Source organism: Camellia sinensis, chromosome 15 (genome assembly GCF_055761805.1).
Source record: "Camellia sinensis isolate YWXY chromosome 15, ASM5576180v1, whole genome shotgun sequence".
Classification (NCBI taxonomy): Eukaryota; Viridiplantae; Streptophyta; class Magnoliopsida; order Ericales; family Theaceae; genus Camellia; species Camellia sinensis.
The window spans coordinates 138,090,223-138,116,519 of record NC_138975.1 but is presented as its reverse complement, the minus strand read 5'-3'; the positions used below and the strand labels follow the sequence as shown (position 1 = coordinate 138,116,519).

The following is a 26,297-nucleotide window of genomic DNA, read 5'->3' as shown; positions in this document are numbered from 1 at the left end:
ATAATAATATTATTTTTTCATCCATAAAACTAAAAAATTATTTATGAGAATAGACTAAATATTGTATGAATTAAAATCTTTAGAGTATTTAATATAATTATGTTAAAATTATAAAATTTATTGTATTTTTTCAAAACCTCAATACAAATCAATATAATTTACCCAAAACAAAAATAAAGTTGAAGGACTACTTAATAATTTATGGGAAACAAACAAAAATGACAAGGCCATTATTTGACCTTCATCTCTTTAATATTATAGGGACATGATTGTATGATTGCGATCTTCATCCTCATCACATGTATATAGACATTATTAATTTTTATTTTTTGGATAATATTAAGATATCAAATTTTTTATTAAATAAATAATTAAATATATATAAAATATTTGATAATTTTTTTAATACAAAATTTAAAACTTATAATATTTTTTTCATTTTTTTATTTTATTTTTTGGGCTACAACAAGAAGTTGATATTTGCAGACGGAAATTGACATTAATGTATTTTTATTTTATTTTATAATTGATGTACAACCCCCCACTTTATCAATCATTCTGAATCCATCTGTGACACATTTGTCTTCATATGGGCCACTCACCCTCTGTTTCTCCATAACTTCTCTCTGTGACCTCCTCTGTTTCTTTCTCTCTCTTGCTGTGTAGAAGCTGTTTTTGAGAGAAAGAAAGATAGTGAGGATGGAATTGGAGGGGGTGGAGTTGGAGCATGTGCTTATAGGATTGGGTATGGGGGTTCTCGGCTTATACCATGGTTGGCTTGTCTTTACAATTCGTCACAATCCTAAAAGAACTGTCATTGGTTTGAATGCTGAGAGTCGTCACCAATGGGTCTTCTCCATGATGGCTGTTAGTCTCTCTCTCTCTCTCTCTCCATACATGTAGCATAGTTATAGATTTGTTTTATCTTATGTTAACCATAATTAATCTTGATGGTAAGGACAGAGCATGTCTTGTAAGTCAAATATTAGTAGTTATAAGTACCCACCAAAGGTCTTCACTTTCCTTCACCTTAGTTGAGATTTTTTTATGAAGAAATAAGTTGTTGAAGATGAGCAATATCCATGTTTGATGATCTCTTTACATCATGTAATCGTCTACTTCAAGTTTTGAATAATATTCTCTAACTAGATCCAATCTGAGGTAGCTTTACACTTCTAGCCATATAGAGAAATTTGAGAGCTTAAAATTTAAAACACGTTTTTGAGATCTACACTTTTTTTGGAAACTAATTGAACTGAAAGAGACAGCTGTTTTTCATCTTATTGATTATGTGAGAGAGCGATTGATTACTCAATGTTGGGTATTACGTACTGAATATCGAGCCAGGAGTCGTATGAGGGGTTTGGGAGACCTCTCGGGAGTTGGGTACTTTGATAATTTTTTTTTGTGTCTTTCGGTTGCCCTAATAAATAGATAAGGGGCACTCTTGTATTAGGGAAATTATTAAATACTCTTGGAGTACTATGTAATTATACTCCAAATCAATTATCAATTACTTAGTCCATGTTATTCTCTTATTCCTAACATGAATTATGGGCTCTTACACCTCTCCACTAATCAAAATCTTATAGAACGTCACGTGTTCATATTCCGAAAGTACTAAATAATCACTCCTTATATTGTGTAAGAAAATTACAATTTTTATTTATTTATTTATTTTTTATCATAGTAAAAATCTCAGTGACCGTGAAGGTAATTGTAGACGTAATTGTATTATGAGGGTGCAAAAATGTTCCGGACCCCCTCTAAATAGTGACCCCCACGACCCCCTTGGCCTGTGATTGGCCAGATTTCTTTTTTTTTTTTAAATCTCTACCTCCAATCACCAACCCCCATGTGTGTGTGGGGGGTGGTGGGGGTTGGTGATTGAGGGGGTCTCTATCAAAGTTGTATGAGGGTGAATCATATAAATGCATGTGTTGTGATTGATTTGATTCGTATTATCTTTCTTATTTATTATTTTGTATTTTTACTAATCTTAATTATGAATCTCAAATTGAATCACAACTACAACTGAAACAAATTGTCAAAAAGTAAGGGAAATTTTTTCGGTATGCAATGCACGCATTTTCAGAACCAAGTCCAAACATAAGTCATTCATAATTTTTTTTTCTCATTCTCCTATCTCTACAAATCCAAAAGTCCAGGTATTTATGCTGTGTTCGCTTCATAAATTTGGATAGGAATTTGAAAAGAGAAAGAGAAAGAGAACATGTGGGTAAAATATATACATTTCATTTTTTTTTTTTTTTAAGATTTCTATCCAAATTTATGAACTAAACACAATTTTAATAAACCCAAGGCAGCTACAACAACTACTAATTTTATTTTGGGTAACAAAATACTTTTTTGGTTAGCTGCATAAAACGTTTGTGTAAATCAAAAAAAAATTCTTGGGCAAATTTTATTTTATTCCCGGTTGTATAGGCCATGTGCCCATAATTTATGTCTATTAAAAATAATCATTTAACCCCTTGTGATTTATGAATTAAAACACACCATTAACTTTTGTTAACAACACTTGTAGATTGACTTAAATATCCTTATTTTCTTCTTCTCTTTTGAACTACACCTTACTTTACCCCATTTTGTTATAAGTTATGTGCACATAGCCGCTTATTTGAAAATATAGGGTTAAAATTTATGAAATTTGAATTACAAGGACAAAAGTAAAATCTCGCAAAAATTATAGGGACTGATTTATTTTTTCCCCTATATATGCTTTACATTTCCAGTTTCTAGAAATGATTAACTCTGTTTCCTTGAACTAAAAATTTTGTCATATTGGAAATTGATATTTATCATTGGATAAATTTTTCAGTATTTTTTTCACCACCAAAGTTGATTCACACAACAAACGTCATATGAATATCTAAGACATACTATATCTAGAAAATAATAGATCTTATACATACACATGTTAGTCGCGAATCAACGTAGGAGGTGAAAAAAAGTGGTGAAATTCATTGTGAAGATTTTGATTTTGAGGATGATGTAGTGCTTTTACATAACAAGTTAATGGAGCAATTTGATCCTTTAATAAAAAAACGATAACATATTCTGGATTTTTGCCAAATTCTTTGTTAAAGTCTTTAAATTTGAAAATTTACTATTTTTGAAAAGATTAGATTACTCGATTAAGAGCTTCAGTCAATAATCCATTTTGAGTTAGGATTTATTCAAGAAGTATCCTATTTATTCTAGATTTCAAATTTGAACTCAAATTTGTTACAATGGTAAATTTTTATGTAATTGTGGCATGATTAGTGAACAATTATTGTAACTGTGAGGTGGAGTATGGCTTGTTTAGCAAGTCAGTCTCCCTATAAATAGAGCTATAAGCTATCAATAAAATTCTGATACAGTTTTCTATTTCCTTCTATTTTTGTTTTAGTTTATTCCATGAATTCTAAAAAAGTTGTCTATTTCATTTTGTTCTTGTTTTTCTTTATCATTTGGTTCAATAACACTATGGTATTGTTTTCAGGATCCGCTAAAGAATGGTGTTTTGATAGTTCAGACGATACGCAACAACATAATGGCATCGACACTTCTTGCAACTACAGCCATCACTCTTTGTTCGCTGATCAGTGTTTATGTTAGCAATGAATCAAACTCCAATCACAACTCATTATCATCATCATCGTCGTCACAGTTACTTAATGTTGGCGATAGAACTCCCATTGCATCCTCCCTCAAGTACTTTGCAATCTTGTTCTGCTTCCTTGTTGCCTTTCTTTGCAATGTGCAGTGTATCAGGTACTATTCAATTTTCGGTTCCAAAAAAAAACAAGAAAAAAAGAAAAAAAAGGACTACTCAATTTTGACGACTAACTCATTTACAAATTTAAGCGGTTAGAACTTTATTATTTATGTTCTCATAGGATCCTAAAAGAGCTTAAGAGGTGTTCTTTTGTAATTTTCTTTTTAAATGGTTATGGTAAAGATAAAAAAAAAATTATTTGCTAGTAATCACTAGATTTATATAGATTAAGATAAGAATTAATTATTACAAAAAATTCACGAAAATTCACAATTTAGAGAAATTTAAGCCCCCCAAAACTTAAACCCTAGGTACCAAAAAAAAAAAAAAAACTTAAAATTATTCCATATAGGATACAAAAATTAGGGCACAAAAGTTAGAGCACACAATAATAAAAGATTGAACTCAGTAAAAATTGAACCAAAACCTAAAAAAAATAGAGCAAATAATTTTCCATCAAAATGTGCTAATGGGTTGCTGGACATCACTGATCCTAATATATATATATATATATACTAGTGGCACAAGTAATACATGTACAATTCAGAAAAGTAAGCATAAAAATAAATAATAAAGAAATTAATATCATAATATGTATGTTGTTTAAATAGTAAGAGTATTCTTAATAAAACTCAAGATCTTGAGTTCAAATTTTACTCACGCCTTTAAATAATATATTTTTATTTTAGAATAAAAAAATTTACCACATAACAAAAAAAGAAACCATCACACTATCACACACCCCGTCTAGTATAGATATATCTTGTTTCAATTCAGTTTGGACCCAACCTTTTATACAAATTTAATAGGTTAATGGACTCAACTTTTTAAACATGTAAGGCCCAAGGTATTTTTGGGTCTTCAAATTTATTTATTCTTCAATTGGGCCTGAATGTTCTGTTAGATTGGGCCCATTTGAACTATCAAATTCAAATCAGAGGCCCAAGGCAGCTGCCTTCGTGGCCCTTGCTCAGGGCCGGGCCTGTATATTCTCAACATAGCCTCTCACAAGGTGTCAAACTCTCATTCATGGGCAGTAAAGGTTAGGGGTGTTTAAAAAAATCTATTGAACTGGTCTAAACTGTATAATTTGATCCAATTTTTAATGCTGTGTTTGGTTGGGGGATTTGAGGGGGAATTTGGAAAGGACAATGGAAAAGGTAGATGAAATGAGAATAAAATATGCCTTAATTTCACATAATTTTACACACCTTTTTCCTTTCCCTTTCCAAATCCCTCCCCAAATCCTCCAACCAAACACAGCATAAGAGAAATAACTTTATTATTTATATTCTCAAACACAGCATAAGAGAAATAACTTTATTATTTATATTCTCGACAGGTATTATGCACATGTAAGCTTTTTGGCAACCTTGCCTACGTCTAAGGATAGGAGAGAGTCTATTGAGTATGTTGTGGCAAACTTGAATAGAGGATGCCTCTTTTGGTCACTTGGATTAAGAGCTTTCTATCTCTCTTTTCCTCTATTCCTTTGGCTGTTTGGTGCCATACCCATGTTTATTTGCTGTTGTGTTATGGCATTTCTGCTCTATTTCTTGGACACCACTTCAAGTGTTACAAGGCAACTTCATAGTCACTCTTTCATTGAGGATCCAAAAGCTAATGATGTTGTGTCATTTCGTCGACCCTTGTAAGTACTCTTCAAACTCAATGACAGTGTTTAGATTAAGAATTTAAGAAGGAATTTGCAGAAGGACAAAGTAAATGAAATTGCATTTTCATTTTCTTTATCCAAAATCTAAACATAACTTGAATGATCATGATTTTTTTGCTAATTTTTAGGAGATTAATTGCAAATATGCCAATAATTATATCAATCTATGCAATCGTAGTCAAACGATCTAAAAATCACCACAAGAAATGAGAAGAAAAAAACTATTCAAGTCCAACAAGTATCACAAAAAATAGCTTGTAATGTGAAAAATAGATGTACATAAATGACCCACTAAACTAACCCAACCTTTGACTTTGGCACGAATTGATTTCATGTATAAGAGTGTACATAAATGACTCACTAAACTAGCCCAGTTATTTCTAAATGATTCATTTATGACCTTTTTAGGATCTTGTTTCTCTTCCATGTGAGATATTCAATTTTGTGTAGTCTTAGGTTTCATTCTGATGATGTAAACTGTTAATATTTTCATTTTCTGTGTATATCATCTGTTTGAAACTTTTTTTAAAATTTTAAACTTTTAGGTGGAATTGAGGTGGCTGCTGTGCGGGGGTGCACAGCAGCCACTGCTGTGCAGCCAATTGGGCCATTTTCAGAGCCCATTTTGATAATCCAAACCGCTCATATTTTAAAATATATCAAGTAGAACATTTTAGGTGCTACTAAATTATAAAACCTTTAAAATTTGACAAATGCCCAAACAAAAAAAGCTAAAAAAGTTTTATTTTGCTTTTTATTATTTTTGCTTTTAGTCAACATTTTCAAAAACCTTTTAATTTTTAGATATTTTTACGATGTGTTTGGTTGGGAGGTTTGGAAAAGGAAAGTGAAAAGTGAATAAAATATACTTACATTTTATATAGTTTCATACACTTTTTTCTTTTCTCTTTCCAATTTTTTCAATCAAACAGAGTGTTGGTAAATTGATAAGGAAAATAAAAAGTATGACACAAATTTTAAAAAGTCTCCATAAAAAAAAAAAAAGTGTGAATTTTTAGTTATTGCCCAACAGAATCTAAAAGTGAATAGCGAATATTGCCATAGTAATTAAAAATCTAATACAAAAACTATCTATTTTGTAATCAAAACACATAGACCCGAGCAATTTTTCAAGCGGTCATTTAGTTGTTCAGGTGAATATGGTTTTAAGTTCAAGTTAATGGAAGACAATGGCTTATATTATAATCTAATAATTACCTATCATACTAACCATTATCTTGTGAAAAAAAAAAAATCAAAACACATAGCTAGGTGACTATTCCTGTGGAGATTAAAAACATTCCTGTACAAGTGGGAAATCTTATGGTGTGCACCTTATCACAAATTGTCGTAATATTATTACAAAATTTCATAATATTAACCAAAAGTGTATAACCTCACCACCAATTGACATAACAAAAAATGTAATAATTAAGCCACAAACTTTTGTAACATGAACAATAAAATTTTAGACATTTTGTTAAACTAGTTTGTGGTGAGATTACTCATTTTGTGGTTGATGTTATGAATTTTAGTGCAAAAGTTTTGCCAATTTATAGTAGGGCAGGCTTTCCTTGTACAAGATCTATCCAATTAGGTAAATTTTCCTTTTTATGGTTACCGTTTCCAATCTCAATTTGTTTCAGTATTACTTGACATCATTGGATTTGAAATGAGTTTAACTTTCAAGTTAAAATAACATTAGTTGCGTCAGTTTAGATTGTTTGTTTTAATTTTCAGGGAAAATGCATGGAATGAGGATTCAAATCTCGAAAACCCTTTACTAACAAGCCATTGCCCAGACTCAGAATCGACAGTTGCTTGACAATAGTAAACTTCTGTCTTCAAATTTCTTTGTTCTCATATTTCAAAACACTCAATTATTAGATCATTATCATGTAATTACCATATCTTGAGATTTTCAATGGTTTAATAGTTGTGAATGTTTTGAAACAGAAGGACAAAGAGATTTGGAGGCAAAATCATGTTGCTTTACAACTTACATTCTTGCGGTCTGTAGTTAGATTATGAATTTGAGTAGAGATTTGGTAAGAGAGAGAGAGAGAGAGAGAGAGAGAGAGAGAGAGAAATGCATGTGAAATTGATAAAAAAATTTTTACTTACATTTTTCTCATATTTTTTGTTCTTTTTAAACTTCTATTTTAAATTCATAATTAAAAAAAAAAAACACAAACAAAAGGTGACTTCTCTGTATTATCCTCAAAATTGTAGTGTTGAAAAGAATATTAGAATGGGATATCATGCTTGTTATATTAGTTTTGTGGCTATATTAGTCAGATAAGATCCAAAAGAACCTTTGCATTAGGCTAGTTATAACAAAATAAATTTTGACATTGTTACAGTATATCGCTTATGTATCGATATATTATTTACAAGTTATACATTATCTTATTATTTATTTTAAACAAAATTTCACAAAGTGATCATCCACTCGGTCGACCACCCAATAAATGGAAAAATTGGATAATTTTCTCCAAGTGGTCGATCACGCGGTCATTTACCTGATCGACCACCTAATAAAAATAAATATTTTATAAAATTAAATTTAAAAAAAGAGAATCTGATGAAGTGTATACAAAAAAAAAAAAAAAACTAATTAAAATACAAAAATAAATTTTTAGTTATAATTTAACTCAAATTTAGTGAATGTAGACTCCATCTAGTTGAACTAGTTTAATCCCTTCCTTTTTTTTTGAAGCAGCCAAAGAAACCTTTATTGATGACCAAACCATACAAGATGAGAGTACATCAAAAAAGGAGAGGAAAGGGGTTTGGAGAGGAACCAAACCGAAACAGAAAAAAAGAACAAAGCAGAAAAATCAAAATGCAAAACAAGACCAGCAAACACATCCAGGGGCAACAGATCACACCAGAACCAACAGCCCCGAAGAGAAGAAGCTCAAGCTGAAAACAGCAGGCCAAAACAGCAGTCCAACAGCCCCGAAGAGAATTGAGCAGAGCACACCAGACCTGAAAACAGAACTCCACCAGAACAAAAACACCAAGGGAAGTACTCCAAGAAAAACCAGAAGCAAACTGATATCTAAATTAGCCACATAGGACAGATTTACTCCCCAAACAGTACCTGATTTGTCTTAAATTGGACAGGAAGTCCTGGACAGTGAAATTGAAGGCCTTGAATCTCTGGTTCGACCACAGTGCAACTCTGATTTTAACCAACTCGCATAGGTCCTCCAAGTGAGGATTAGCAGCCTGAAAAATACACTCATTTCGCAGCTTCCACAGAGACCAAAACACAGCTGAGGGGATGACTTTCCAAAGCAATTTTTCTTTTTTGCTAAGCTTCACACCTTCCCACCAGTGAAGAACAGCTTCCACAGATCCGGGAAGGGCTCCTTGCACCTCCCACCAATTCAATATTGCAGACCAAACCCTCCAGGAAAAATGGCAGTGCAGCAGCACATGGCAGATAGACTCAGCCACAGATTTGCAGAAAGCACAAAGAGCTGGTGAAGAGGCTTGAAGGACTCCAATTTTTTGGAGAAAGTCTGCTGTCTTTACTCTGTTTTTCCATGCTAACCAGCAAAAAAATTAGACTTTTGGAGGAGCGAGATGGTTCCAAACTAACTTGCTAGTAATAAGGATGGGGCCAAGGGAGACAACCTCACTCCGATAGACAGATGAGACAGAAAACATACCAGAGCCTTCAGCCAACTAGACTGGTTTGTCCACCAGATTATCAGAACAATTTGAGCCAGATATCAAAAGCTCCTTGAGTCTACTGACTTCCCTCTCTTCCCAGTCATACAGCCTTCTTCTAAAAAGAAGGCTCCAATCCCCTACTGCAACCTTCCTATCATGCATTATACGTAAAGTTACATCCTTCTCCATCACTAATCTGTAAAGAGTAGGGAATTCATCTTTCAAGCAACTATTGGAGCACCATCTATCCTTCCAGAAGAGAATTCTTTTCCCAACCCCTACCTGAACAAGAAAATTGTTATGATAAAACAACATCAGATTACCGCTCCTCTCTGCTAAGGAAATGATACCTTTCCACACACCAGAATAACTATTGTTTGAAATAGGAGAGGGGCACCAGCTTTTAACATCTAGTTTATATTTGCTACAAATGATTTGTCTCCACAAAGCATCTTTCTCTTTGGCAAATCTCCACCACCATTTTAATAACAAGCAATCATTAACGAGCCTTATTCTTCTGATGCCCAAGCCCCCTTGATTCATGTTCTTTGCTAAATCATCCCATTTAACCAGGTAGATTGGTTTTCTAGACCCCGCCCCACCCAGAGAAAAGCAGCTTGAAGCTTCTCAAATTCTCTTGCAACTCCCACTGGCATTTTAAAGAGAGATAGATAATACGTAGGCAAGGCAGAGGTTACAGACTTAATAAGAGTGAGCCTTCCTGAAAATGATAGCAGCTTCCTTTTCCAACATGCTAATCTGATTTTGATTTTATCAAGAACTGGTTTCCAAGTTGCCTTCTTATTTGGATTTGCCCCCAAAGGCAAACCCAAATACTTAAGAGGAAGTGCCTTAGATTTACAATGCAGCTTGGAGGCAAAACTAGACAAGGATTCTTCAGGAACATTAATACCGCACACCTGACTCTTATGATAATTTATTTTCAGCCCTGAAATCAGTTCAAAACACCTTAAGACCCTCTTAATATTGCACACCTCCATCTCCTTAGCTTCACAGAATAATATGGAATCATCTGCAAATTGTAAATGTGTTAACTGCACCCCATTAGAACCAATCGTCACTCCTTTAATCAAGCCCAACTGCTGTGCTCTTGACATAAGAATATTAAGACCCTCAACTGCTACATTAAACAGAAAAGGGGACAGGGGGTCACCTTGCCTTAGGCCCTTTTGAGGGCAAAATTCCTCAGTTGGTGAACCATTAACCAACACTGAGAGTTTTGCTGTAGTAACACATTCTTTTACCCAACTAATCCATTTTGCACCAAACCCAAAATTGAAGAGCATGGATGATAAGAAGCACCAATTAACTGAGTCAAAAGCCTTTTCAAAATCAATAAAGCCTTTTAATCCCTTCCTACACGATCACATTCTCTTACCATTGTTAATGATCACATTCTCTTAACATTGTTAATGATAATTCAATTATTTGAGAAATTGTTTGCAACATATCTAATCGAAATGACATCATCACATAAAATATCAATATTTTGAAGGGAAAATTACTGCCCAGATAATTTTTCAAAAATTAATTACAAAGTTATAAAAAGTATATGAATTTATTTTTTAATATATAGAAAATTTATCATTAATTGAAAATATTTTTTAAACAGCCACCGAGATGAAATTTTTCCTATTTTGAAACCCATATCAGATCATTCATTTAACTGTTGAGTTAATTAGAATTGACTAGTCACGTTATAAAATATGATCCTCAAATTTACTCTTAATGATCTAATAAATTTTTTTTTTAATGATTGGGTAGGGAATTGAATAGGAGTTCGGGGAGGCTGTTATGCATGATTGCATGACTAATGGCGTCTTTTTGTGTCTCATTCCGACAATGTGAACCGTTTAATTTTTAAAAGAAATCGAGTAAAATATACCTATAAAAATTCAATTTAACCGGATATTGGGATCCTTTTCATCAAGATATATTCTCATTCCGACGATCTGAACCATTCACTTTTTGAAAAATATCGAGTAGAACATATTTGTAAAAATTTAAGTTAATTAGATATTGATATCCCTTTCATTAAGATATGTTTGTATTCAGATTTATACGTAAAACTAAATTTATCATTCGGCTTTTTAGATACAAATATGTTTTGATGAAAGGAATATTATTTATCCAATTAACCTAAATTTTTGTAGATATATTCTGCTCAATATCTTCTAAAAAGTGAATGGTTCAGATCATATGAGACCCGAAAAAGGCTCCATTGGGCTCCAACCCCATTGAAAAAAAATTATATTTAATATATATATATATATTTTATCTTTTTGTTTTTTGAGCATTAAAAATAAGCGATCACTATTATAGATTTTGCAATAAATATGAAGGAAGGACCATAATTATTTAAATTAAAATAATAGATACTAAAATAAAATTTAGACCAAACTATAAGGATGAAAAAGTATAATCTACCCTTATTATTATTTTGCCTTCGTTTTGTTAAAGGCAAAATAACTATTGTGGCTTCGTTTGACATTTAGCTAAAAAAGTGATATTTTTTAAAATTATTTTTGTCTTTATTGTTTTTTTTTTTTTACCTTTCAAATTTGCATCGATTTTTTACTTTTTGATCAATCTAGTGTGGCAAAATCTAAAACGTAAAAAAAAAAAAAAAAATTAAAAATTCACTAAAGACAAAAGAAAAAAAACCAAAAAAAAAACCTAAAAAGTTAAAAAAAACTTTTTATTTATTTATTTATTGTTGTCTTGAGTGGATTTCAAATTTTTATTTGTATTTTTTAAATTGGTCTAGCTGAGTAGATTCTAAAAATCTAAAATTTTTTTAAAAAATAAGAAAAATAAAAAATATCAACAAAAAATTCAATAAAAAAGTCAACTCTTTTTTTGTTTTGTTTTTTTGAGTACAAAAAATAGATATATAGATAAGCTATTTCGCATACTTGTCTCTCATAAAGTAGGGGTGTAAAAAAAAGTAGGGGTCTCTGTTGTTAGGGAGTATTGGGTTAACACTCTTGTACACTAAGTTAGGATGATAATGTTTTGATTATGTATTTTTTATTATGGTGTATTTTTGTAGTTATTTGTTTAGTATTTCTTGTATAATATAGTTTTTTATTTTTATTTTTATTTTTTTATTTTTTTAATTGTTGGACTTGCAGATATATATTATCAGATTTTTTTTAAATGAATGATTTTTTAGTTTAAGAGAAAATTAGCTATAAATCTAATTTTAAAAAATTCTGGTGCTCAAGTTGCTTCTCTTGAGATTAGAGGCTTTTGATCTTTCACTATAACATATAAGTCTTTTGGCGACTAATTATTTTGGTCTCTAAAATCATTATTTTGGTCACTAAAAACTTTTTGTGACAAAACAAATTTCGTCACCAGAAAAGTCGCTAAAGTTCGTCCGGAAAGTCAAAATTGACTTTTAGCGATGAATTTTTGAAAGTGTCCCTAAAAATGACAATTAGTGATGAATTTTTTATCGTCACAAAATATTTGATTTTCCAAAACTAAAATATTTCGTCGCCTAATACTTCGTCACAAAATGTCTCCATTTGGTTGCAAAAGCAAAATAGTAACCTTTTTAACAATTATATTTGGTCGCAAAAAGCAAAATAGTGACCTTTTTAACAATAATTATATTTGGTCGCTAAAGGTTGGAAATAACATTTTGACAACATTCAATTTCATAGCTACAAATTGACATCCAAAACCCAAAAAGATCAGAAGTGTAAACAAAGTTCAAAAATGTAAAAGAGATGTAGATGAAATTCAAAAATGGCTATCAACCTTGAAGAACTTAACTAAGGCATTTGAAGCAAAAATGGATGCCCATAATGCCATTCTATATTCGTAGATCTGCAAAGCATACATACATGCCCATAAAAATGAAGTCTCTTATTATTGTGCATTAACCAAATGAATTGGAACAAGTTCACACTAATTATTGTAATTAAGAAGGGCTTCTAACCATTTTTAGTGTTAGAATTTCTAGAATTGACATCAATCACATTCTCGTCTTATTTTTGGCAATTGCCCAACCATGTTTATCTTGTAATTACTTCATGCTAGAAGACAATTTCATAATTTGATTTCTATAATAAAAATATTAAAAAAAAAAGAAAGAAAAAAAAGAAAAGAAAGCCTATATTATTTTTAATATTAATAGCTTCCTTTTAGAATTTATTCCACTAGTGCGTACATAAAAACTTTGATTCATTTTGTTTCCATAAATAAGAGATTCTAAAACAAATGTGAAAAATTCAATATAAATATCTCATTAAAGGTTAGTGTGGATTAGATAGTTTTCTTGCCCACGGATGATGAGGTTGGTAGGCTCCCATTACAATCTCAGTGTCTCTGGAGCCCTTCACTGAATGCTGATTGATGTTTGCAGACCCTATAATTACATACTCGTCGTCCACTATCATGCCTTTTGAATGAACATAAATCATGAATCTTTGGCTTTTCTGGTTCAGTACCTAAAATACAAAAATATAGATCATTATCCTTAAATTCCAATATCTTGTTACTTTCAATATGTGGCCTTAAAGGAGGAACACAACTAAATTCTTGAAGAAGTTTCACTAATATGTATATCTACTTTTGACTATGTGATTCATATCTATTTTTTGACAAACAGAAATTTAGGGATGTATTGCCAAAGCACACCACATAAAACAAAAGCAAAACATCAAGACACGTAATAACATTGAAACGACACAAACTGCTGATCCAAAAATCTGCAGAAACCATAGAAAACACAGAGCCAAATGATACCCTAATGCAATTCTAACGTCTCCAATGCCTCTCTAATATATCATATTGAAAAAACCTAACATTTCAGAGTCTTTACATGGACTTTGGTATCAAATTTAACCATGGAAGTGCCACAGACTTTCCTCTTAGTCCTATCACTACAGGAAATCACACTTTTGCCGACTAAAAATTTGGTCGGCAAAAGTCCATTTTTATTCGGCAAAAGTTATTTGCGACCAATTTTTTTGGTCGCCACTTTAGTCGCCAATTTAGGGTCGGCAAAAGTAATTAGCGACCAAAACTTTTGTTAGTTGGGAAAAAGTTAGATTTGCCAACTAAATTTTTGGTCGCTAAACTGCGACTAATCCATTTAGTCACTAAAACACTTTAGTCACAAAAAGTGACATATTCCCGACCAAACATGTTAATCGCCAATTGTCACATTTCACGACCAAACATGTTAGTCGCCAATTGTCACATTCCTTAGTCACCAAAAGTCACAATCCACGACCAATAGATTAGTCGCCAAAAAGTCACATTCCACGACCAAACATGTTAGTCGCCAAAAGTAATGTTTGCGCGACTAAAATTTTAGTCGGCAATAGACCTATTCGCGACCAAACTCTTTGGTTGCCAAAATTAACAATTTTACTGACTAATTATTTAGTCGCAAAATGTACCATTTTGCCTACCAACATTTTGGTCGGCAAAACCACAAATTAGTCGCCAACATCCAACAAAATAAACTTGTAATTGAAGACAAATATTCCATCCAATCCATTCAATCTAATCTGTTATTAAAAAGAATCATTCATACCAACAAAGTATCTGAATCATGAACATTCAACGAAATACATAAATCATCAAATCTTTAACCAGTTTAATAAAAATCAGCAACTATTATAAGTTTCCATCCACAAGTAATTCCAAAGTATATATTCTTCCAATTTAAACTTTTATCCATGCGCATCTATCAAAAAATACAGCTAGTCTATCCAAATATTTCCATATACACCCAAAAAAAAAAAATAACTACTAGTCTATCGAAATATATTCCATACACATCTATCCAAAAATATATAATACTTCCAAAAATGCTTATAACGCTAATTAGTCCTGTACAATTTAGCTTTGTGCATGAGTTCATCCATTTGTACCAAAGAAAAAAGAAAAAGAATGTCAAGAATTGAGCAATCATTAAACCTTGTTTGTCTAAAATGTGGTAAAACACTTAAAATTTTACTTTCAAACTGGAGGGATGGAGCACCTCCCCAAAAGACCACATAGATGGGATTTAAGAATTAGTCACTACAAAACTAAATCTTTGTTTGGATGCTTCTAGTAGATTGTCCAATACTATATATGATTATTCAGAACATGCAAACATGTTTCCTGCCATACCACACTATTACTTGACATCAAACCAACCATCATGTTTACAGTGTGTAAGAATCTCAAATTTGCAAGAAGAAAATTCTATCATTACTGAATACAAAAAAGGCATTCCCCTGCCATGTCATGCAAGTTAATTTTGTGATAAAGAAAACAAACATCTGAGAATGAGACATCTAACTTCTTGAGGAGTCTACCCACCACTACTAAGGCCATAAATCTTTCTGTTACACAATATGTATCGCATTAACTAGACATATGATAGTTTGACCCACCATTTAAATAAGCTTAGACTTCTTTTATTTCTGAAAAAAGGATGGATGTTGGCATTAACCAGTCAGCAACACTTACAAGGAAAGGGCCACTAATTTTCTCACTCAAGTGCCCCCAAGTTGACACTAATTTTGTAACACTAAGTTGACATTCAAATAGGGTGGTGACTCCATATGAAGAAAGTTCCCTCTCAGCGTCCTAATTTTTTGTGATGAGATTACTATAAAAGATATTATTACTCTATACATTATGCAAAAAGAAGACTAATGAAATAACTGTCCACAATTAAAAATAGAACATGGCCTCCCATTGAATAAGGTACATAATTTAAGTAAAACTTGTAAAGCTGAACTTACCTAAATAATGGACAAAGCAATTCTGTACAGCATGACATCAGTGCTATTTTCACGAGCAATTTGCACTTGCTCACCAAGGATCCTAAACAAATCAACAGCAGCAGGTGTAAAATAATATAATATACTTGTTTTTAAATTATAATTGTTTTTTTAAATAATAAATATATTAATCATGTATTAATCATGGTGATAATATACTTGTTTTTTCTTGACATTCCTAGAAGTTGCACCAAACAGTGCCACTAACTTCTTTTCATGTACTAATCATGGTGATAATTCTCATGAAATGCAGAGCATCCTAAGGTAATCTCAATGTTCTTGAACATGGGAAGAAAATTACACACAATCGGGTCATGGGAATTCTTGGGCCTTGAGGATAATGATGTCATACATTCCAGCTCAATTTGGAAGAAGGCGTGATTCGGCGAGGATACTATCATAGCCAACCTTGATAGTGGGTGCCACTCTCTCCCCACTCTTAATTTGAATTTCAATATGATCAAAAAACTTACTATCAAATTTGAGTTCATTTCGCCAAGTCAACCTAGATCCTAGATATGTTTTAGTGCATAATAATAGTTTAAATTTTCTAATTTTTTCTTTAATTTTCTTGCTTAGAAATTGTTGTAGATCTGCATTACTCTTCCTATAGTTGTTTAATAACTGGAAAGTTGACTTTCATGTAAGCTTTATGCTCATCCTAGATAACATTTAGCGTTAATAAACTCTGGGGAATTAACTAAGCTCTGGTATTGAATTTTCATATTTCCCAAGCTCATTGATGTTTCATATATATGACAAAGCATCATTTAATACAGCTTGTCCTGTCACCAAGCCATGTTTGACCATCAACAAAAGCTATTCTATGAATTCAGAAAGGTACATACATGCATGCATTAGAGAGGTTTCGTCAGGTCTTAAGAGACCCATCTTGGAGCTCATCTTGATGATCCAAATTATTCATCTTATTGGGCCTATTGAGCAAAGTATTTATGCAAAAAATCACGATGATCATATATTGGTAGCCATATGATTGAATCACATTTGTCTTTGAAAAAATGAATGGTATATTCTCAAAATCACACCTACGACCCATTTTTGGTAAGGCAAATGTGATCAGATCATGTCTTAAATGATATTTTGACATTTGTGATCAGATCGATAAGGTACCATTTTTAATTTTCTATTGCTATGATCTTTGAGTTTCTGTGCACTCACCCTTCATCGATGTGATCAAGCCAGGTGTGTGGCCTGAATCAAAGAGTTTTAGTGATGAAGAAATGGGACCAATTCCATCAAAGTGGAAAGGAATCTGTCAAAATGATGCAGATCCAGGTTAGAGACCCCGCTCCCCACATCTCTCTATACACAATATCTCTTGTTAATACACTCTTTGAAGGTGATGTTCACTGAGATAATTCAAGGATTTTATGAAAGAATTTAGTGTTCTTTATTTCTTGTTTATACTAGACATTGTCCAATTATTATGTGAAACAATGAGAACTTCTTTAGTTAAATGGCTCTCATGAGATTGATTTTTTAGCTATGCTTAGGCCAAAGTAACTTCAGTACTGTCATTGTTTGAATCATCTGATATAGGACCACCAAGCTGTTGCCTTAACAACTAAATTGCATAAGAAAAATAATTGACAAACCGAATTTTTTTACATAAATCATCATAAATTGCATACAAAAGAATTCTCTGTGTCATTTAATTTTAATTAGTTTCCACCTTAGAGGGTTGGAATAGCCTATTGTGACTTGCTTGTCAAGGGTTCGAAGCACATAAATAATATTTTCACAGCAAAGGTAAGGTTGTGTACTTTTGACCCTCCCATCTTGCATTGACATGACAAGAGTCTTTTGTATGGGACATGACCTATTTTTTAGTTAGTTCCATTCTTGGTTACCTAATCTTAATAAATTTATCAGCTATCTGATAATCATATTCAAAAGGTCAAGAGTAAAATGCTTCAGATCAAATGGGCTCATCAACCCTGTGCTTAGCATACTTCTAGTGTCTTAGAAAGTGTTTGCATGTTCATCTATGTCTTCATCATGACGAATTCCTTTTTGGTCGCCAAAATTAATGACTTTAACGACTAATTATTTAGTCGACAAAAGTATTAGTTATCTTTCCCAACTAATCAATTGGTCGCCAAAACAGAAAAAAACAATTGAGGTGTTAAGCCCATAGTGATGGTTACTATTAATTGTTCCATCAAAGAAATAGATGGAAATGCAATCAATTAATTGTTACTATTTTACTAGTAGTCCAGTACAACAACTATGACAATACCAATAGTGATGGTCATTACCTCTCAATTAGATCAGCTGGAACTATTGAGGTGTTAAGCCCATGCATTTCTTCCCAGGAAACCTCCAAGCAATCTTGTCCTTGAATTTTTCTCTGCTTGATGATTCCAGATACTGGACACTTGACAGGCATCTGTACTCAAAAAAGAGTTATCAGTCGGTGCCAAGTATTGAAACAACAAAATCATGGTCAGTAGAGTGACATGATAGAACCCCAAATGAATTATTTGCCGAAATTTTGATACCATGGAGTACAAAGATGAAAGTATAAAAGTATATAAAATCAAAATTCACCAATTATTCATATTACACATGCCGGGCACTTTATGAAGCCATTTAGTTATGAACTCAATTTATCCAAGCATGAAAAGACATCCTTGGGTTTTTCTGTAATAATGATGTTGATGGCTCTAATTTTTGCCCCTTATTGTTTATGGGGTTGAATGCTACTCCATGGATTACACAAGTGCCATTAGAGCAGACTCACTCCAGGAGGCAGTTGGTACATATTGTAATGATTTTGATGGCCAAGAAAGAATCTATCGTGTATTCTATCAAAAGCCCCAAACATCGGAAAGTTTATCAATTGCTCCATAGATGGATGGCACAACTAGCTTTCATAGTGGGAGGAAGGTTGTACTGGCTCCATTAAATATATATATATATATATACTTTTGTCTCAAACCCTATTGAGAAAGAAAATAATAAAATAAATTCCAATTTCCTAAAATGTCCAAGCAAGCCTAGTAATATTAACTCCCAAATATAGTAGCAATACAAGTTCGCCTTCTGGGAGTGAGTCAATTGATTACTTCAAAAGAGATTGAAGTTCAACATGCCATACAATTGAGTAAAATTGTAGGATAAAAAAATTAAAAACTATCAAACAGTACCTTGTCCAATGGAAGCCTAAGTCCTAGTTCTGATGAAGTAGAACGCAAATTAGCAAACCGCCGTAGGTCTCTTTCAGCAATCTTAGGTAGGATATACTCATCTGAAACACAAATACCAAACAAGATAACTATGAAAATAGATAGAACAAGCCTCCCTCTTAATCGCATGAGGAACAACTCTGTTTTTTTCCTTTGTGATTCTCACTGATTAAAAAATATCATATTTCCTCTCCGCAATTTCAGGTTTTTGAATAATAGTAGTTGAACGCTATTTGACCATTTCAAATTTCTAAATTTAGAACATCAGAGAAAAAAAAAATCCCAATTTCAACCACAAAATAATAAATAAAATTCTCATTGGTAGCCTAGCCATTCCTTCTCATCTTGATCAACAGAAAAATGTGAAAACAATAGTCATGATCAGCTGGCAGTGTTACTAAAACTCCGAAAGAAAGGTTCCAATACTGGTTGCCCATGCTGTAACAAAAATCTATAAGCTGAGGAACAGCCCAATAAGGAGCTAATTGATATTGTCTTGTAAATGAACCAGTGAACCAACTAGATGATAGAAGTACAGATACCTAACTCGAAAAAGCTCATGAATCCAAATGATGTGAGCATGTGCATGCTTGCAAGTTACTCTAGAATACATAATTAAGATTGTGAATTACAAAACCTGTTTTCTCAGGAGGCCAATCAAAAAATTGAGCACATATTTGTTGAGTATTGGTGCGTTGAAACGGATGTAGTGCAAGAACCCTACAAGATTTAGGTAGTTAATGTTAGAATGTTTCATTACTTTCTTCTCTCTTTTTTTTCTTTTTCTTTTTCTTTTTTTCCTTTTTTTACTTGGGCAAGTTCACAGCCCTGTTTCCAAAACAGAAATAGATGGAACAAAGCAAGCAATGTTAAGTTGTTCACAAGACAAGTGCTTAGCTTAATTATTGATTCTGATTGTTAGGAAACCAACACCATTTGGGAAAATTAAGGTTAACATGCTATAAAAGTGATAATTTTGATTACAGGTATTCAGGAGGTGAGCATTTTTATCTATAGGAGTCAGCATCTCTGTTGTATTCACATAAGATGAACTCCTTTCCACAATCCACATCACACAATACCTGTCCTTGCCACTTTGAAAGAAACTTTCCCAATTATATGAGAGAGAGAAGATATCATTTCCAGAAATTAGCAGTAAAAAATCAATTTTTGACAAATCTAAGATCCACAAATCTTGTTAATGGAATGCAATCGAAGATACAGAAGGAAGGCAAATTGAAAAGTAACCGTCGTGTTTACGCACACAAATCGCAAGACAACAAAAAAACCGAATCAAAGTAAAAAACAAAGAAATGACATGAGAAAGAAGGACCTAAAGAGGCTGATTGACTTGGGAAATGAGATGAGAGGAGTGGTCAGGCAAGAGGCTGAGGAGAGCAGAGAGAGCAGTCTCCATGTGCTTCGGAGGAATTCTTCTCATCAATCCCATCGCTGCTTCCATTTTCTTCCAACCAACCAAATCACCCTCCTCAAATCACCCCCCCCCCCCCCCCCCCACACACACAAACAGTTTTAGAGAATTTGAGAGAGAGAGAGAGAGAGAGAGAGAGAGAGAGAGAGAGAGAGGCGAGTTGTTTGATCCGTGTTTCCCTCGCGGGAATCGTATATAAGTGCCTTTTTTAAGTATGTTATGGAAATTTAGAGCCCTCATGGCAACATAATCTAACCTCACGTAGGATAGTAAAGAACTTCCATAATTGTACTGTCAAATACTATAAATTCCATAATTGCTCTCATCAGCAAGTAGTTGTACATAAGATAGCAAAGAACCCAAAGCCCCAAGTGCAAATTCAAACCCAGAAACATCACTTAAGTGGTTTGGGGGCTGTCTCATTTACATACCATCTGTTCCCACAACTTCTTCATACAGTTTAAAATCCAAGTTCCATTTGAAGATAAAGGTAACAATGTCAACAGTTAATCGATGCTAGCATACAGTCAAATTCCAAATTATTTAGACTCATATTGTCAAAATCTAGATAATTGAACTCTATAGTGGCTGAATTGTTACGGATCTTGGGCACACCAGGGGACACTCACAAGCAAAAACACAAGACTTTTAACGTGGTTCGGCAAACCGGCCTACGTCCACGGGAGCGATGTTGTTATATATCAACAAATGGAGGAGATTACACACTCTCAACTCACTGTCTCTCTATATAACACACTCTCTCACACTCTCTGATACACAAACAGAATATAGCTCTCACTAGCTCTCTCTGTTTTGTGCCTCTCTCTCAGCAGTGTGTTTCTCTCTATGTTTGCCGTGTTTTTCAACTCACCATCACCATTCCATTTTATACATCAAAACAGAAGGTGGAGGAGGCCTCATGGGTGTGTTGGCTGCCAGCCCAATATTCTCCTTTGTTGCTGGCGTCCAGTTGAAAGCTTTGTCCCACCATGTGAAGACTTCACATGGCCAACTCCATGCTTTCTCCTTTGCCTTCCTTTTACCATGTGGGTTGGCCACCCTTCCATGTGGCTGCCAACTCAATTTGGGTTGATCTCCTACATGAATGTTACACAGTTACAATAAGCAAAACTGAGGGCTCTAAATGTTAGCATCAGCTTTGTTACACAGTTTCAGAGCAAATCCAACTTCATACAAATACAAGGCAATAAAATCAAAATGTTTAATCTCAGATCATGCTTTTTATACCACATTTAAAATAAACACTTGGTGCTTTCAATTGTTTAGGAAATGAAGGTTTGAGGAGGGGTTTCAAGAATGGATTTCGCAGATATGGAGGTAAAGACGGGAAGAGTGAAGGAAACCATTTGCCCGCTATATGAATGGCGGTAGCTGGGTTGATTTAAGGGTAGGTTTGCATGAAGAAGGTATGCGGATGAAAGAAGAAAAAAACCTTAGAGGCCGAAATTAGGGGAACAAAGATAGAGATATAGAGATACACATATATATATATATATATATACAGAGAGAGAGAGAGAGAGAAACCGAGAGGACATACCTTGGCTAGTGCCCCAATGATGGATCGTGACTACGAGATAAGATGATATAGGCTGTTTGTCACGCCCCAAACCCGCCCTTAAAAGTTTGGGCATGACTACTTCAGATACAGACACTTAACTCGATGTACACAAGATATGGGGCCTGAACGGAAGCATTACATACTATAAAATAACATAAAATAAAAAGAAACTACATCCATTGAGCGACCACTATCATGCCAGGATCACAAACAGTGCATTAGATGGTGAATATTTACATACACATATACAAACACCGCCCCTTGCTTGGGCGTATAACAAAAATATTGGAAACATAATATAGACAATTAGCGTACAAATCAAAAGCTTAGCAAAACTCCACAAAAATGGGCAGGCCTCATCCAAATGCCTGGACACACAGAGGTTGACAAGAGAGGGACGAGCATCAAGGGTTAAGGCTGACCTCCAGATTTGCTACCTACAGAATCAGACAAAATACGGAATGAGACAATCTCAGTGAATAATAGTACTTTAATAATTCAATGATCAACTTGAATTACAATGCATGTCAATGCGTGTATAATGCAAAATACATGTAGTTAATCTTATCCTGTAGTTGTTTCTAGAACGGCCTTGGGCCTAGTCTTCAAACAGAATGGCTTTAAGCCCTTGAATAGAGTGGCATTGAGCCCTTAAACAGAGTGGCGTTAAGCCCTTAAACAGAGTGGCCTTAAGCGCAGTCTTGCATGTATGAACTCAAGAGGTGTCTCGCACGGATTCTAGAGGTGACTCACATTGTAGCACTTAGTTCCGTATAACACTTTGTTTCATACCATAACAGATTATACTGAATGGCCATAGGCCTAACAGAGCTTACAGATTGGCCATAGGCCCAGATATCACAGAACGGCCATAGGCCTCACAGATTTCATAGAACGGCCATAGGCCCAGACATTAACAAATCAGCTCTAAGCCCAGAATACCAACAGATTAGCTTTAAGCTCAGTTCATAGATGTATGGACTCAAGAGGTGTCTCGCATTGCAGCACTTTGTTCCATACCAGAAATTAGTAGGTCTTAAAAACAGAACAATTCATATCACGTCATGGCATAAACATAACGATTAAACGGAACAGAATATCTTAGGTCCATATGAATATAATTTCATAATAGTGTTCATAAAGTACTCCATGGTTTCTTACAAGTTGACATAATTATCTTATGTGTATCAGTACATTAACAATGCTCATCGACAGAAGTCACATGTATCATTACAGTACGATCAGTAGGGACAGAATAATTCACCTTATAACGTGAGTCACATAATAATGGTATTGATTTCCAGTTCTTTCCTCAGGTTGAATCATTCATAGGTCAATTCGATAGTTATCATAGTTTCTCAACAGTCACTGACGTATAAAGCAACCTGTAGTTTTATTTGATTATTATTTTCGATGAATATACTAGGCAGATATCTACGTCATAAGACGTGTATTGCACCATACAGACTATAGAAGTCCCTGGTAGGACCTTCAGAATCTCGTGTTTCCAGTAAGCGGGGTTTACATTCTTAATTCTTTCCCGTCAACTAATTGCACAGTATTAATAATTCGTATGTAATTCTTATGCAGAGCCATAGGTAACTTACAGGTTATGGCACATTAATGCTAACTATTAACCGTAGTTCCAGAGTCATGTCGATGTACACAGAGCTTTCCAACATCCTCACCGATTTCCAAACAACATAACGTTAACGTAATTACTTGCAAAGAGCAGAGTGTTAATAATAAAAATCATTAACGGTACTAAACATACGATTACAGTACTACTACTCATAGTGCTGTAGCGAAGTGCTTGCTCCTCCCGAGTTACGACCTACACATAGGCACAATGTATACATTAATTCTTTTTCCTTCTTAATTCATTTTCTGACTCATTTCACTTCGCATGAATTTACAGATAACTTAAAAACATCAAATACAGATTTCAAAAATACCAGAGGACCAACCACGTAAAGCAGAGCGAACAAAGTTTTGCAGTATGGGCCGTACGTGCGGCGGTTGGTCCCGCACGTGCGGCAGTGAAGCCCGCACGTGCCTTTTTAGCAGAACCAAAACCCAGAAATTTCCCAATTCCCCGCACGTTCGGCCATGACTCCCGCACGTGCGGCGATCCTATCCAGCAGCAGTTCAAAAATTCAAACAAAGTCCCATTTTTGGTGAACATTAACAAGGCTCAAAACAGCTCCCTTAGTTGCTAGAACATGGTCTAAAATCATGTGAATATGAATCACAACACACCTCAATCTAGCTATAAACTAGCTCTTTAATTCTTACTCCCAAAAACATAACTTAATTCCTTTTTTGCATACAACATCACATATGTAAAACTAAATAAGTTCTACATGAAAAATCAAGCAATAAAAGATAGTTCTTTTATCTTTGCATAACCAACCTAATTCTACATTATCTAAGTGACAAAATATAAACCAAGTTAAACATTGATCATACATTAAATTCAATTTCATGCCCTAGGTTACATAATTGTGAAGAAACCTTACTCAAATTCAAGGAAGGAGTCATAGGGGATGAGTAAACTTACTTGTGATCTTAAACCTCCTAAATTTCCTCTAAATCATCCAATTTTTGATCTTGAAGAAGCTCCTTTCTAGTTCCTTTCTCTCTATTCTCATTATCCTCTCCCAAGAGATATTTTGAGCTAGGAATTCTTAAGTCAAATGGTTAAAGAACATATATATATCTATAAGAAATGAATAGGACAAAAATCAATTGTTTAATCATCCTAAATTGAAATTTTACAGAAATGCTTATTATTACCTAAAAATTATGTTGATTTCAAATATGAAGTCAATTTCGGATTATCAAGTCTCTAAGGCCCTCAATTTCTGATTCAAACATTCTAATCGTGACAGATACTTTCTTATTGAACAGATATGTATCCATAATCATAGGATTCACTTAATTAACCTTAATTCCTCATAAAATTTTACAGTAAGCATTTGAAAGCACAGAGTAAGGGACTGAGAATATATCAGAATCACATACGAGGGTCGGGTTATTACACCGTTGGTATGCGATGGTCCTCATGTGCGACGGGCGTCGACGCCGATGGTGCTCTTGTACCAACGGCGATGGAGACAAAAGTGTGTGTGTGTGTGTGAGAGAGAGAGAGAGAGAGAGAGAGAGAGAGAGAGAGAGAGAGAGAATCAGAGCTGGGCAGATGCGGGAGAGAGAATCGGAGGAGGGCAGATGCGAGAGACAGAGACAGTCTCAGACTGAGAGAGTCATAGAGTAAGAGAGAGACGAACATGTTTTTAAGCCCTAAGTCATAGAGTGAGGTGAGATGGGTGAGGTTTGGTGGTGAAGGAGAATCTATATGAGAGAGAACAATCTGATTGGTTTAAACAGAGAACAGGCGGGGGCAATTAAATGGTTTCCCTCTAAAATTTTCACGCCTTTGGCAACAAAATTATTTTTTGGTCGGCAAATGTTATTATCTGTGACCAAAATATTTTAGTCGCTAAACACTTTTTCATTCCCACTTTTTTTTTGTCTTCCCTCTTCGACTTTTGCCGACAGAATTTCAATTTCATCGTAGAAAATTATATTTTGGCAACTAAAAAAATATTAGTCAGCAAAACTCTAAACCTTTATCAGGCGATATCAGTATAAATTAAGTATAAGATGAAGATCACAGAAGCAAAGATTAGCAAGGCAGCTTCAAGAATCTTTATCGGGTGCTACCAGTATAAATTAAGTATAAGATGAAACTATAAGATAAAATTTAAGTGTTATGAATTTCAGGCTTTCACAACCCAAAAAAAGAAAAACAAGAAATCACATGCTCCTTGAATCATTTTAAGTATAAGATGAAGATCACAGAAGCAAAGTTCAGCAAGGCAACTTCAAGAATCTTTATCAGGCGCTACCAGTATAAATTAAGTATAAGATGAAACTATAAGATAAAATTTAAGTGTTATGAATTTCAGGCTTTCACAACCCAAAAAAAGAAAAACAAGAAATTACATGTTCCTTGAATCATTTTATAGAAAGAAAGGGATATTTATACCTCAAATTGTTTTTAGGGAGAGTTGAAGATGCTCTAGAAAATGGGGATGGTGAAGGCCCTGGTGGGTG

General features: G+C 33.7%; 2 protein-coding genes across 7 annotated transcripts; one reads left to right on the top strand and one right to left on the bottom strand.

The window, feature by feature from the left end:
- Positions 1-265: 265 nt before the first annotated feature.
- LOC114295200 (uncharacterized) lies at positions 266-16,380 on the top strand. 4 transcript variants are annotated; one of them, XM_028239398.2, is made up of 5 exons: positions 502-867; positions 3,509-3,780; positions 5,127-5,435; positions 7,200-7,289; positions 7,416-7,593. In XM_028239398.2, exons 1-4 carry the CDS (start codon positions 700-702, stop codon positions 7,282-7,284), a joined length of 834 nt encoding a protein of 277 aa, XP_028095199.2. In that variant the 5' UTR covers positions 502-699; the 3' UTR covers positions 7,285-7,289; positions 7,416-7,593. The 4 variants fall into 4 exon arrangements, with proteins under 4 accessions (XP_028095198.2, XP_028095199.2, XP_082765658.1 ...); XM_082909532.1 differs by having other exon boundaries at positions 529-867; positions 7,419-7,593; XM_028239397.2 differs by having other exon boundaries at positions 266-867; positions 7,200-7,461.
- LOC114295202 (single-strand DNA endonuclease 1-like) lies at positions 13,296-21,059 on the bottom strand. Of its 3 annotated transcripts, XR_003640807.2 has the most exons (6): positions 20,504-21,059; positions 19,808-19,890; positions 19,132-19,232; positions 18,241-18,371; positions 15,923-16,004; positions 13,296-13,624 (listed from the first exon to the last, which is right to left on the bottom strand). XR_003640807.2 is itself a non-coding variant. In XM_082909534.1 (5 exons), the coding sequence occupies exons 2-4, from the start codon at positions 19,297-19,299 to the stop codon at positions 15,923-15,925; spliced, it is 381 nt and encodes a 126-aa protein (XP_082765660.1). In that variant the 5' UTR covers positions 19,300-19,890; positions 20,504-20,971; the 3' UTR covers positions 13,296-13,624. The 3 variants fall into 3 exon arrangements, 1 of the variants encoding a protein (XP_082765660.1); XR_003640808.2 differs by lacking the exon at positions 19,808-19,890 and having other exon boundaries at positions 20,504-21,002; XM_082909534.1 differs by having other exon boundaries at positions 19,132-19,890; positions 20,504-20,971.
- Positions 21,060-26,297: the final 5,238 nt, after the last annotated feature.

Bases quoted from the DNA above. Each gene is read 5' to 3' on its own strand.
- LOC114295200 (XM_028239398.2), top strand. From the start codon at position 700: ATGGAATTGGAGGGGGTGGAGTTGGAGCATGTGCTTATAGGATTGGGT. The intron at 868-3,508 runs GTTAGTCTCTCT...TATTGTTTTCAG, and splicing joins GGGTCTTCTCCATGATGGCT to GATCCGCTAAAGAATGGTGT. The intron at 3,781-5,126 runs GTACTATTCAAT...TATTCTCGACAG, and splicing joins TGCAATGTGCAGTGTATCAG to GTATTATGCACATGTAAGCT.
- LOC114295202 (XM_082909534.1), bottom strand. From the start codon at position 19,299: ATGCGATTAAGAGGGAGGCTTGTTCTATCTATTTTCATAGTTATCTTG. The intron at 18,372-19,131 runs GTACTGTTTGAT...TTTTGAGTACAG, and splicing joins TTAGGCTTCCATTGGACAAG to ATGCCTGTCAAGTGTCCAGT. The intron at 16,005-18,240 runs GTAATGACCATC...TGATTTGTTTAG, and splicing joins CCAGCTGATCTAATTGAGAG to GATCCTTGGTGAGCAAGTGC.